The sequence below is a fragment of the Euleptes europaea genome, chromosome 4 (assembly GCF_029931775.1).
Source record: "Euleptes europaea isolate rEulEur1 chromosome 4, rEulEur1.hap1, whole genome shotgun sequence".
NCBI classification, from domain to species: Eukaryota; Metazoa; Chordata; class Lepidosauria; order Squamata; family Sphaerodactylidae; genus Euleptes; species Euleptes europaea.
In genome coordinates this window covers 70354509-70368575 of record NC_079315.1, presented here as the reverse complement: position 1 = coordinate 70368575, position 14067 = coordinate 70354509, and the positions used below count along the sequence as shown (strand labels likewise).

General features: G+C 44.0%; 1 protein-coding gene across 1 annotated transcript in view; it reads right to left on the bottom strand.

Annotated features, from left to right (window-relative positions):
* TRIM36 (tripartite motif containing 36) overlaps positions 1 to 13756 on the bottom strand; it is a 49321-nt gene extending 35565 nt beyond the window's left edge. The window contains exon 1 of the mRNA XM_056848774.1: positions 13694 to 13756. Within this exon, the coding sequence (XP_056704752.1) occupies positions 13694 to 13756 (63 nt within the window). The remainder of the gene's footprint in view (positions 1 to 13693) is intronic.
* Positions 13757 to 14067: the final 311 nt, after the last annotated feature.

The window sequence follows — 14067 nt, the reverse complement described above, 5'->3', positions numbered from 1 at the left end:
TGCACAAAAGTAATGGATCTGACTCCAAATGACCCACACTAGGCTTAGATTCAAAATGATTGTTAATGTTCCCAAACCAAAGCCCAAAAGAGGAACGACTTAATATAACAATTTTTTTGTTTATACTACTCAAGTCAGCCTGATTAATGAAAAGTTAGTAGTTCTAAGAAAATATATTTAGAGTAATCATTCTGAAATAGGTAGCAGACATTCTCTTTGTCTACATTTAGCATAAACAGAATCTCCATCAGGAGAGGGGGAACAATGCCATCTGTGGTCATATAGGGTTAAGCTTCTGAAAACATATTGTCTAGAACCGTGTTGGCGAACCTATGGCACGGGTGCCACTTCCGGCACGCGTAGCCCTTTCTGCCGGCACGCACGGTTCCTCCAAGCCGCTGGCCTTTCCGGCTCTGCCCCACCCCAGATGGGGGAGGCTGTAGCCCAGGGGTGGGGAACCTCCGACATCATTGGCTGTGGCCCCCGGACTCTCCCACAGAAGCTGCCGCCATTGCCGCCGCTGGAGCGTGCGTGGCCAGCCAGGCGAGTGGGAGAGCGGGGAACAGAAGCTGAGCGCTCACACTCGGCATGGCTGGCGGCTTCTCCGGCGCCCTCTGGGCCTGTGCGGGCGGAGGGGCATGGCTGGTCGGTGGGTGCGAAGGAGGCGCCCTCTGCCCCACCCTGCTCGCCTCTCACAAGCCTGCCGCCGCGCCCCACCGAGTGGCAAATCCAAGGCAAAACCTCCCATGTATAAATGGCCTCTTTCTTTTTCTGTCTCCCTCTGTCCTTTTCTTTCTCTCCCTTGCTCCATTTCTTTCTCCCTTTCTCTCTCTTTTTCTTTCTTTCTCTCCCTCCCTTCCTTCCCTTTCCCCCTCCCTTCCCTTCTTTCCTTCCTTCCTTCCTTCTTTCCCTCCAGCGGCTTCTCCGGCGCCCTCTGGGTCTGTGCGGGGGGAGGGGCGTGCAGTCCTATTCCACCTTTGAAGTGCCCACAAGCTATCCTCCAAACACCTTTCCATTTGTCTTGATATGTAGAGAGAAAACACTAAGGAACTAGTTGCCAATCTCCAGGTACTAGCTGGAGATCTGCTATTACAGGTGATCTCCAACCAATAGAGATCAGTTCCCCTGGAAAAAATTGCCACTTTGGCAATTGGACTCTATGGCACTGAAGTCCTTCCCCAAACCCCACCCTCCTCAGGCGCCACCCCAAAAACCTCCCACTCATGGCGAAGAGGAACTTGGCAACCCTAGCCTCTCCCTCTGGGCCCCCTCTGGGGGTGGTATTCAGGTTACATTGCCGCATTGGCACTCGGCGATAAATAAGTGGGGTTTTGGTTGCAGTTTGGGCACTCGGTCTCTAAAAGGTTCGCCATCACTGGTCTAGAACTTCTGAAACTCAGAGACAGTGTCCTTGGCTGGCATTTTTTTAAAGGCTTAATTAAAATAAATTGAATTAGAGTCTGAGACAATGCCAAAGGACTGCCAAATTTGAGAAGCTTCAAACTTGACCTACATATTTTGAAAAAGGTCATTAAGACAACTGCCGTCAAAACACTTTTTGGTTTCCTTCTACAACTAGACAAATAGCTCATGCTCTTCAAAGGATTAACAATGCTTTCCTGGGAGTAAACCTTGCTGAATAGACTAGTATAGGATGATTTTGTAAGATTCAAGAAAACTAACTTTATTACATCATTGCCTACAGGTCCCACTTTTTAAACATGAAAGTGAGATTTAAAAAAAAAATGTAGGGGGGAGAGCCAGGATGTGGAGCTTGGAACAGGTTGGTTAAAAAATTGTTGCTAGAGTTTTAAGCTGTACGGCTAAATTTTAACAATGGCAGGAAGCCCTTTTGATTTCCATATGAATAATTTTACACTTGAGCACATGTACAGCTTAGTCAAATAGGACAAAAAGAAGAGCCTGAGTTATTGATGCCACATACCAGTGTAACTTCAACATTAGACATGATCTATGCATTCAGCAGAATGAGGGGGTAGAATGGACCAGACTACATGAGAAAACAGGTGAAATCTCACACTTTTTCTAAGCTCCCCTTATATTAAAAGCAGTATCTTCCATCTGCAGTCTGAAGTGGTAGAATCAATCAATCAAAACCTTTATTGGCATACACAATACCTGCAGAGAACATAATCATACAAGTAGTAGAATCAATTTACCACCTTATTGTCCTGAATATGTAGACCCAGCATTATTTGTGAAATTAAATTGCATATTACATGAGAATTGCACTCTTTAGTTCCCAGAATGCACCTAGTAAATCCACAGGGACTATTCCAAAGTAAGTAGTAACTGCACCTTCCATATGCTACTCCACCCTTGGATTATCCTCTATTTTATGCAAATAAACATTCATTGGTAAACAGCAGCAGTGAATTTGTGTAGATCATGGATGAAAACAAGAATTATCTAAACTTCCCCAATTTCTAACCATTTTGAGCATGGTTTGTCTATTTTAAGTTTAATGCTTAGTGAATGTGTGCGATCAACAATTGTTGATTTGACCAACAACAAAAAGAAGTACATTATCCATTACTGATGTTTTTGCTATTCCTCCCAACCTTTGTTATTGTCAAGACTTTTTTGTGAAGGACTGTTTGTGCAATCCTCCCTCTGACAGATCAAAGAGAGGATTTGTTTGGGAGGATAACCTTTGATTTGGCTTTAAGGTGCTTTCAGAGCAAGATTTCAGTTATCTTGCTTTTCTAGGCATATTGCAATGGATAAAACTGTTCACAAGGTCTTTCAGCTAGTAGACATGGGAAGCATATATTTAACTCAGATGCTGCTATCTTTTAAACAATACTTCAGACCAGGCCAACTGCATTGCATTTCAAACATTCTCTTTAATCGTCCTTTAAGTTGTAACACTTTTGTTTCAAAGCTACCTGTCTTAAAACACACACAAACACTGACATTCCACCACTGCCTCAGAAGTCAGAATAAGCATATACTAAAACAGTTACAAATTGTTCTCTTGGCTCAGGATGAGTTTTCTCTATCTTGCCCCAGAATCACAAAACATAGGCAAAACTGCCCTACCCAAGAAGGTGCAAGATCCTTCTCCACATCTCAATCCTTGGGTTGCATCATGACAGCACAATCATCTGTTCCTTACCATCCTATTTAAAGCTACATTAGGATTTTAGGGCAGGGCTCACTTGAGCTGTATAAAAACCCTAGTCAGGACACTCATATCCCCAGTGAAAGAGTGCTTTGTATGACACAACTCTCCTCTGTCCTCATGTCCATGTGGGGACTTGGGTAGTGGGTACTCTAAAGAAAGTGCGCTTTGCACAAACAGTTTAGCTGATTATTAATATTAGAATACCATACTGCTAACACTTACTTTCTGTTCTGAGAACCCTAAGTAGGACTGCACCCTCATACACACACCCAACAGGAACCTCCTCCAACTTCAAGGACAATGCACCCCATACAGGTAAGCATGGGGAGGGGATCCCCTTCCTCAAAGCTGGACTGCAGCAAATTATCTCCTGTCTTTCCACACACACCCTGGTGATGTGTAGCTACTGAGGACTGGCTTATCAATCTTACATCCTGCAACAGTTAAGAACAGTGTCTCCCACAAATGACAGAGACAAAGCATCTAATCACCATGATGTCTCTTTATTCGGTGTGCACAGTTGGTTGTGTGTGGTTGAAAGAATGCTGTGCACGAGGTGTGGGTTATCATCTTGTTGCCTCCTTATATTTTGCTGCCAATAGGACTGTTACTGGCCTCCCAAAAAGCCTTCTGTCCTCCTATGGGCATTATTCCTTGAGTGGAACCTGAACTCTTGTCTGGAAGAGAGTGGTGAAAGTGGGTAGATTATATGCTCAGATTGCCTTTTCTTCCTTCCCTGTCTGCCTGCCTGTCAAAAGGGTAGCTGTTTGTGGAGGGGATTCAACCCCACATCCACAGAGATTCCAGAAGTGTGGCACTTATAGGGCTCAGAAGAAGAATTGGTTTTTATATGTCGACTTTCTCTACCACTTAAGGCAGAATCAAACCGGTTTACAGTCTCCTTCCCTTTCCCCTTGTGAGGTAGGTGGGGCTGAGAGAGTTCTGCGAGAACTGTGACTAGCCAAGGTCACCCAGCAGGCTTCATGTGGAGGAATGGGGAAATCAAACCTGGTTCTCCAGATAAGAGTCCACCACTCCTAACCGCTATACCACACTGGCTCTCAAAAAGCTCCTACCGGGCATGCCAGCAACAGTCTTCCATACAGTTTAGGATTATGCCTTGCCTTTGTCTCTTCCCTTGTTCTGTTTTGCGTTGGCCTGTATTGGTTGGTTCTTGCCATGCTTTGGTAACAGGCATCATCACTACGCTACTTCGTGATTGGTAGCTGTTGGCAGTTTGCTACGGACTCCAGTTGCTGCTGTGCTCTCAGTTCCTTGGAGTTTGAATATTTTTATTCTGTCATTTCCCTGTTAGGAGAATAACTAGCTATGCCAACAGCAGTGGCAAAGCAGGATGGCAGGCTTTAGAACTGGGCTGTTAATCACATTAATGTTCAATTTCTGTCTAGGATATCAAAACTCACTATTTGCCCCACCCCCACCTCACTTATACCGAGATGGATCAAAATACCTCTGATTCATCGCAGAGCCTCCAGAGATGTATTCCAATTTCCTCCATGATTACATTAAGAGCATTTTCATACATTGCAGAGTGGGCCTAAGTGCCCTGACTCTGCACTCCCCAATGCAGGAAATCACAGGGTGTGTATGGCTTCCAGGAAAGACACATGAAGTAGTTATAGGCTCCAGAAATCTCAATCAAGTATGAAGACTCATGCAGGGCACAAAATATTTCCAAATAAAACTCTTTGTCTGCCCCTGAATTAATCATTTTTCACTTAGCAGAGAAAAATTGCTTATCCCAACACTGTGTTGGACACGACGACTCTGGAAGCACTACTGTTTGGAGTCAGACCATATCCTACTCCTAGCAGTTATCTGCAGCCAAAACGGACACCTTAATCAGTAAAGCAAGGCATGCAGGTTATCTCTATGTAGGGGAAATGTTATGGGAAACAAACACAAGGCTAAAAACACCACAAGTTACTTGCAGGGTGCATGATTATTTTTTCTGATAAAGTTTATATGTTCTACAAAGGCTAATTTTTCCCTAAAAGTGCCTGAGGACTATAATTGGAAGTGGTGGGGGGGTGCACCCTGAGGGGTCCTCTGTTCCCCAAAGTGCCAAAACTCCTAGCCATTGTTTTGGAAAATGCAGGAGTGCATGCACAGACCAGAGAAAATCATCTGTATATTCTGAGTTAGGCACACCTCTGTTGTTTTCATTTCCATAGCCAAGAGCATTTGTATCATTGGCTACCCAAAAGAGATGGGCAAGGGAATGTAGAATGCCACTGGTAGAGTTCAAGATGACAGGAATTTACAGAACAAATGCGGGAAAGATTTTGTTTTTATAACAAATATAGCTAGATATGGATTTTTAATTTCTTTTTTAGATCCATGTGGGTCAGCATAATTGATGAGGTCATTTTTATAAATTAAATATCTATTTTGTCTTCCCCCATGCACCCACCAACTCCTTACAAATTAGGACTACAGTCTTAAATGCATTCAGTAGAAGGCCCCTTTAAAGTTAGTGGAGCTTACTTTTAAATAAAATGCAATACTAAGCATATTTATGTTTTCTACAAGTATGTATGACTTCCAGAGTATGAATTGTGTTTTTCAGCTCTGTAGAATGTTCTGGACTCCAATAAGTAAAAAAACACAACAAAAATTGATTGCATAATGTTAAGGAAGTGGTTGCAATAGCAGAAGTCTTAACTAAAATGCAGGAAGCTTTAATAACTCTTGATTTTAAAAGCTTTTTTCGTTTGTTGAGGATACTGATTGGGTTTTGTTTGTTCTTAAAAGGTTCTAAAACTTTCATAATATCTTAAGTTTTGTCCAACACTTTTTTTAAGGAATCCCATTGCTGATTGACCTTGTTGAAAGGAACCAGCTCAAGCAAAGCTGGAAGCAGATTTTCTTCAGCAGATCTGCAGATATGACCCAAGGGTGTGGAGTGGGGGAAGGTGGATAATATCCAGTCTATAAAAAATAATATTAAGGAGAAATGCTAAATCCTTGTTAATTTTCAGACACAAATACAATTAAGCAAATATTTTTCTTGTGCTGTTTTGCAAATAAAATATCCAGCAGTGCACCGGAATCATCTCCTTCACAAGGCAGTGCATTTCATATTGTATATATTTAAAACTTCTGTTTCCAAAGAATGTTCCTCTTAAAGAACATTCCAGACAAGAAAGTTCTTTCCCCACCAGCCACTATAAGCAGACTTTATGAATAAGCTGAGGAAGTGGTTTTACCCCCAACCTCAAATCATATTGAAGACTTAGCCTAACATCAAAAAGCCAGAACTTGAAAGCAGCTGCTGATCTAGACATGTTAACGTGCTTATGGCTTCTCTAACACAATGCGAAGTCTTTGGGAGGGGTGTAATGTCATGGCTTCTTGATCCAAAAGACCTCTCTGTGCCTCAAGCCACGGACAGGTAAGCACACAGAGCAGTTGAAGGGAGAACCCAGAGAGGGAAGAAGACTGACTCAAAAAGGCTATAACAAAGAAGAAACCTCTGCACAAATGTTTGAAAAGTTATACTCAACAGCCCCTAAAGGCTACCTTGAAATTATTATTAAACCAGTTTGAAACCACCTCACTCCAGCGTTATTCCTTTTCAGTCACAATCAGCCTCCTGTTGTCTTAAGTTGGGCTATTGTGACACTCTAAACGGGTCATTAATGAGGACGTACAAAAGACTTCACTCATAAATGTGAAGAAAAATGCTTCAGTCTCTTCCTTTCTAAATTTGAGACGTGCAACATTTCTCATCTCACACTGACAAAGACTAGTTCTATCACTGGGCACACCTATGCATGGCTGGAGGCGACAATAGAATGTATATGAAGGGCACAAGAATTATGCTTATGGGAGGGGAGGTGGCTTTTGGGAAACCCCAGTAGGGAAGGGAACATTGGAGAGGGGAAGGAGAAATGGGTGAATGTGTGTATGCTTAGCGCACACACATGCGCCCCAGCTGAATAATGGTGGGAAGAAAGAGAAGTGACAGAAAAATAACAATGCCAAGTTTTCTTCTCTAGTTACAAGCTACAGACTACCCATTTTAAGAGGAATAGGGAAAGACAAACAGCCATGAGTTACTAAATAAGTGATATCATAGCAGGGGGGAGAGTTTTTACAGTTTTAAGAAGATGCATCATCATCAGTTTCTCCTTTAACATAAATCTGAAAACTCTGGATCACTTCCTGAAAGATGACAGCTTTTTCCTACTATAGTCACTACCCACTATAGAAAGTGCAAGTAGTTTAGGAGTGTCACATAACCCAGGGCTATTACTTATGCATATATTAATCCACGTAATAGCCATAAGGAACTCCCAGCCGGAGAGATAAGTACTAACCCTGCAAAACATAGCTCCTCTTCAGGCTGAGGCCAATGTGCTGATATGAAAATAAGAATTACAAGTTAACTGGTGCAAAAAGTTTCCAAAATCTACACCAAGTTCAGTTCATGAAAGGCTTTTGTTTCACCCAGCATCCTTTTCCTTATAAAAGTTCTTTACCACTCAGACAGGAAAATTCATTTTCAGAACAGAGTAAACCTAAAAGGTTTTAGTCGTCTTTGTTGGCTGGTCTTCTCTCAGGGTCATCTCACTGATTATACAGTATCAAACATATTTGCCTATAGGTGAAACAGGGAGGACTGGCCAGGCCCATATCTCCAATGCATATCTCTGTAAGATACATTTGCTGGGGGGAATGATTACTTAACAGATTGAGAGGGGCATGTCTGTGTTGTTGTTGTTTTGATAGATAAATGTAAAATATTTACTTGCAGAGGAGCCTTCAGAGAAACATTTGCTAAGCATCAGTCCCACATATGTATCTCCTGTATGGCCTCCATACCTTGTGCTTTCAATCTGAGGTTTGTCCTATAATATTTTAGGGTTTATCCACACAGCACCTTTTCCCATAGCTGAGTTCATGATAAAGAAAAGATAAGCAAGGAGAGTGGATTGTGATAAATATTACAAAGAAAGATACCAAGTAGCCTATCAGTTCAAAGGGCACTGTTTCAAATTGTGCTGCTTGCACTAATCCTGCTTACATGGTCAGTGACCATGTAAGACATCTTGGCACAAAGGCACAAAGTCAAAGTGGCACATGCACTGTATTGGAAATTATGTTAGACCATCCAAAGAAAGGTTTTGGGGGTAGAAAATGATGCCTCTCTGTAATAGGCTGTCCAAAAAGGACACTGATTCATGATAACACTAGCCTTATGCAATACCTCTCGTTGAGACGATCTGTTTAGATCATCCATCTCATTTTGCAAGGCCAGTACCATTCCTTTCCTAAGGGTTAGTCCTGAAGGCAATTTATCCCTGGCCTGCCTTTTCCTCCAGGGCATTCTTATAATCAGGGAAGTCAGTCAGACTATACAAATCATGCTTGGCTTAGCTTACCATGCAGAAAAGGGGGACTGTTGCAAGCTAAAGAACCCCACAAACATGGCTTGCAATGATCAGAAGTGCTTTTTTTAAGGACTTTCGAGCTCTATCAGAGTTTTCTTGAAGTGCCTTAAGATAACACAAACCAGAATCAATAAGGAACAAACAAAACATACATTGCTCAGGACCTTTGTCCTTTCATCCCCTCTCTTCTGTTAGAGCAGACTTTCAGCTACAACGATCAAATTACCGAAACCAGAGTAAATAGTTCCAGTTTCTCATCTTCTAACCTAATCACATTTCATCCAATTAAGGCCTATACCAGCTCTTTGCTTCTGACTAAGCAACATTCTCTTTATCCACCCCAAACATGCTTAAACTAGATTGGTCTCGTGCCTGTTACATCTATTCCTGAGTCACTGTCAACCCTTTTATTTACTTTAAGAATTTATATGCCACTTGTGAGCCTTCAGGCTTACTTCAGAATAGCAGGGAAAGGAGAAGCTCAAGTGAGCTCAGAGAGGAGCAGCTAAGACATCTTGTTTCACCTGGGATGGGAAGACAGGACCCTTCAGATTCCTGAAATCTGCATTTTACAATTCTGCATTCTGAAATCTGCATTTTACAATTCTGGAACCAGAGGTTGGGGGAACTCAAAAGAAGTCTCACTGATCCTTTGCAGCCTTTTTATATCTTAATACCTTCAGAGATAACGTTTAGCAACAAAAAATCAAGATGTCCATGTAAGTGCTGAAATATGAAACTTCTTCCAGAGTTTAGTGTAAAGGGCAGAAAGTATATATTCGCCACAGAAGTCAGTTGAAGTGTTCTTGTAGAATAAAGTCACCCTGAGTGACTCAAGCACTGTTCCCATTCATTCTAATTAGCGTAACCTCACTTTATCCTCTCCAGATGGGTAGCCAAGCAAAGACCTGGTAAGCAAGTCTGCAAAGCAGGCGAGTGGAAAATGTTCGTCCAAGTAATGCTATCCTCAGTGAGCCTAAAAAAGGTCACAGGCTGAGTAAGCAGGGACATCCCTGACTTTAGGAAGGCTGAATCCTTGGTTTGGAAGGGGAAATGCCTCCCTGGATTTTAGGAACTATTAAAAACATGTGATGTGAAGATTCACCACTGACTGCTTTCTGGGGTGCCATACACATATTAGCTATATGTCTTTAAGTGTTGTGAAAGATGTCTTGCAGCTGGAAAAAATGAGCAGAGCAACTACAGAAGACAAAGAAAGTCTTATGGAGTTAGCAGATTTGAAAGTACTTGAGAACAATCTCCAAACTAAAATTTCCCAACAACAGAGGAGCAGGGTGGCTTGGGGAAAAACTGAACTGAAGGATCTTTGCCTGGACACAATATCTACATATAATCGCTCTTTTGATAGGAAGTCATTTATGATGATACAACACAGTAGCAACAGAGCTGTGGCAGGCTTTCCAGTAGTGGTGTGCACTGGAAATCACTTTGGTATTTTTTGGATTCAGGTATATTAGACCCAAAACTTTTTAGATTTACCAGTAAAAAGCTGAAACCTCCCACCAGTATGGGTTTTTCCCCGGCTTTTTTTCAGGACTCCGAATATTTTGGGGTCTATTACAGCTTTTGGGGTCTGAATTTCCAGCTTTTTTAAAAGTAAGTCTCTAGTCTTTTTCATTGCAGTGATGTAAGGGGGAAAGTATATTGCTGCAACTAAAGGGGCTAGAGACTTCCTTTTTAAAAAATGAAACCTGGAAGTTCAAAGAACCTGATCCACATATCGTTATAATGATGTTCAATTGCTGATTAAAAAAAAAAGCTCCCTGGAGGGAGCAATGGTTGTGACTGGTGCAGGGTTAGTGGGACTGGGAAAGTCCAATGACAGTGGCTGCCATGTGGGTGGGACTAGGAAAGTCCAACATTTCCTGCCACATGGCAGCCATCCAGGCTTTGTTGCAATCTTTCACAAATTTTGTGGGAAAGATCAGAGCAAACCTGGGAGGTACATGAATGCACCACAATGCTGTGAGGATGGAAATGTGGGAGACACTTCCTAACTACATTGAACCTGAGGCATATAACCCATGTGGGAAAGGTCATGAGAATCTGAATGGTTCCTGAGCCCTCCTTTACCTTCCTTCCTCCCTCCCAGAAGGATCTTCTATGAGACATGGAGAGGTTTTGTTTGAACCATGGTACATGCAATTAATTGCATCCCCCATTATAGTCTATGAGCTAGAAAATATCAGGGTTGGGTCCTTCAGGCATGTAACTCTTGGAAAGGTTATTCATATTAGCATTGTCTAACACAGTGGTTCCCAACCTTTTTAAGTTCGAGAACCCCTTCTTAACCTTTTGCAGGCCCCCATACAATAGTAACTGTCCTGTTAGAATCTGCTGATGGAGAAAATGCATAATGAGAAAACGATCAAAATGACACAGCTTTGTGCACATCTGGTTTCGTGGAGCCCTTGCCATAATTCTGCACACGCACACCCCAGCGGTCCCCAGATCCCAGGTTGGGAACCACTGGTCTAACACCAAGAGCATCCTGACCTGGATGGCCCAGGCTAACCTGATCTCGTCAGATCTCAGAAACTAAGCAGGGTCGGCCCTGGTTAGCACTTGGATGGGAGACCACCAAGGAATACCCAGGGTCATTATGCAGAAGAAGGCAATGGCAAACCACCTCTGCCTTGACAATCCTACTGGGTTGCCATAAGTTGGCTGCGACTTCACAACACTACACACAGAACACCAAGAGCATTTTCATTTCAATTGCTATAATAAGGGGGCAAAATCCCATTCCATAATCTACAGATCAAGGCTTCACACTTAAGCATTATGGTTTTAAAGCTACACACACCATAGAGGAGACATATAGATGCCCCTTCCAGCACAAGGCCAAATATGCCCCTTTTAATATAAGGCCCTTTTTGTGAGCAACCATACTACTTTACTAATTGCCAGTTCTTAGAACTTCCCTGCCACACTTTTACTTGCATCCTGAATAATGCAACATGATACATATCCTCGCCGAGTTCAGTCAGTCAGACCCCTCACTGTACAACATTATGTAGCTGCCCTATGATATACATTCCAAACCAATAAGGCAATTCAGAAGGAACAAGCTCATTATCCAGCAAATGGGGGGGGGAACCTCAACAAGATTAAATGCCAATGTAAATCCATCTTCCGGCCAGGAACTTGCTCATTTGACTTGAAAATTATTTTTTGATACGTCACTGACTACCCGATCAGATATGAAAAAAATACAAATACTGGGAGACAGGTAAGAACCACACCCTCTCAGAGGTCCAGAGAGACCAGGGCCACTCCCATCTTTTGAGTGGGAGCCATAACAATTGTTTTCAAAAAATGACAAGTTGAGAAACTTATTAGATGCCAAAAAATTAACAAGTGGCTAAATTTGAGCCCCCCTTTGTGTATCAGACCCAGCTAAATGCTGCCCCCTCCAATCAGCCCTGGTTAGAACACATTTTTAACACTGGTTTGTGAAAATGCCACCACCGGCTTTGGTATTTCCATAATCCAGGCAGGGTTAGACCAGCAGTCAGGAGGATGTTGGCAGCATAGCAGAGTTCAGCATGAGGTAGCTTTTCCCTGTTCACAGGCAGTTTTCCATCCTTAAAATGTTTAATCTAAGTGCACACCTCACACAGATTTGCTTTTCTTACCTGGAGTCTCCCCCACACCAGAGATAAATTAAGGTTTTCCAGATGCATACACAGTAGGGTCCCCAGCCTTGTTGAGCTTGTGGGAACCAGAGGAGGGTCCAACCCATCTTCCCCCTTAGACGCAGTTTCATAGTATCTTTGTAAAATGATGATCTTGCGATCCCTAGTTGGCACTGACACAACCTTTGGAGACAACTGAAAGTGCTTCAAGTTCATCCGTTCAACTCCCCACCCCGAAGATCAGCATTGCCACCTGCACCTTGCAGCTTGGGGCGAGAGAGGCCCCTCTTGAGTTATCTCTGAATTTAGCAGGAGCTTTCTATCCATGGCAGTGGTTCCCAACCTTTTCAAGTTCGAGAACCCCTTCTTAACCTTTTGCAGGCCCCCATACGATAGTAACTGTCCTGTTAGAATCTGCTGATGGAGAAACTGCAAAATGAGAAAACGATCAAAATGACACAGCTTTGTGCACATCTGGTTTCGTGGAGCCCTTGCCATAATTCTGCACACGCACACCCCAGCGGTCCCCAGATCCCAGGTTGGGAACCACTGATCTATGGGCTCATCAGGGGGACAAGAGAAGGTACTTTGTCACATGCCGAACAATGCACTTTCAATGCACTTTGCAGCTAGATTTGACTGCGCGAAAGGGCAAAATCCACTTGCAAGCGATCGTGAAAGTGCTTTATGTGGCACGCGTGAGAGCCCATCCAAAGACTGCCGCCTGCCCCGGACTGGCTAACGGCTTATTGATTGGGGTGGAGGGGATGAGCCCCCGCTTGACTGACAAAGCGGCTGCTACAGCCGCCCATCCCTTGCAGGGTTCGCTCGGAAATGCAAACGAGTCTCTCCCAAGCAGGGGGAAAGTGGGTGTGTGTAGTTGGGGGGGGGGGACAACTACAGCTCTTTGTATCCACGCTGTTCGCTCTCTTTCCACCGCTCGGAGCGCGACCTGCCTTGACAAGCGCAGCCCCGTCTTCCTCTGTCTTGCATTCATGCAAGACCTTGCATTCATGGCCCATTACCAATGCTGATTTCTCCACACCCATCTCCCCTGGACATCACAGACTCTTCTGCATATCACACCTCATCCCATCAAGCCTGCTATTCACATTTACATACTGTTCCTCTACTTAAAGACCGATGGAGTCACATTCTAGCTGTATCTGAAGAAGTGAGCTGTGGCTCACGGAAGCTCCTACCCTACCAGAAAATATTTTTGTTAGTCTTTAAGGTGCTACTGGACTCTGGCCCTTTTTGACTACTGCAAACAGACTAACACGGCGACCCACTGGGAATTACCTGTCTTGCGTGTAATTGACAACCAGGGCAGCTCCCCGCGCCCGTCCCGGGAAAGGCATCGGGGAAACTGACCAAGCCTGGCCGCCCCAGCAGGGGAAACGGACCACGCCTGGCCGCCCGCGCTGCAGAAGCGGCGCGCCTCCTTGCCTGGCGCCCCGCCGCCTTACCTTGCCTTTCTCCAACAACTCCACGATGTAGCCGAACTCGCTGCCTCCCTCTGGCTCGGACATCCCGGCTTTAAGGACCGGGGGAGCGAGCAGGCAGAGGCCGAGCCCGAGAGCCCCGGAGAAGCCGAAGCCTCCCGCGATCGGTCTCGCCTCCTCCGGCCTTGCAAGAGGCGGACGCATCGGAGGAAAACCGCTGCCTTAATGGGTTACGGAGAAGAGGAGCGAGCGGAAAAAGAACAAACGTGAGAGGCTGCAGGGATGGGAAATTTTCATTAGCTGAACTCCATCTCAGGACGGTCAAGCTCCGCCTAGAGTTTTTCTTTCCCCCCCCCCTCCTCCTCCTCCTCTTCACTCCCCAAGCAGATCTCTTCAAC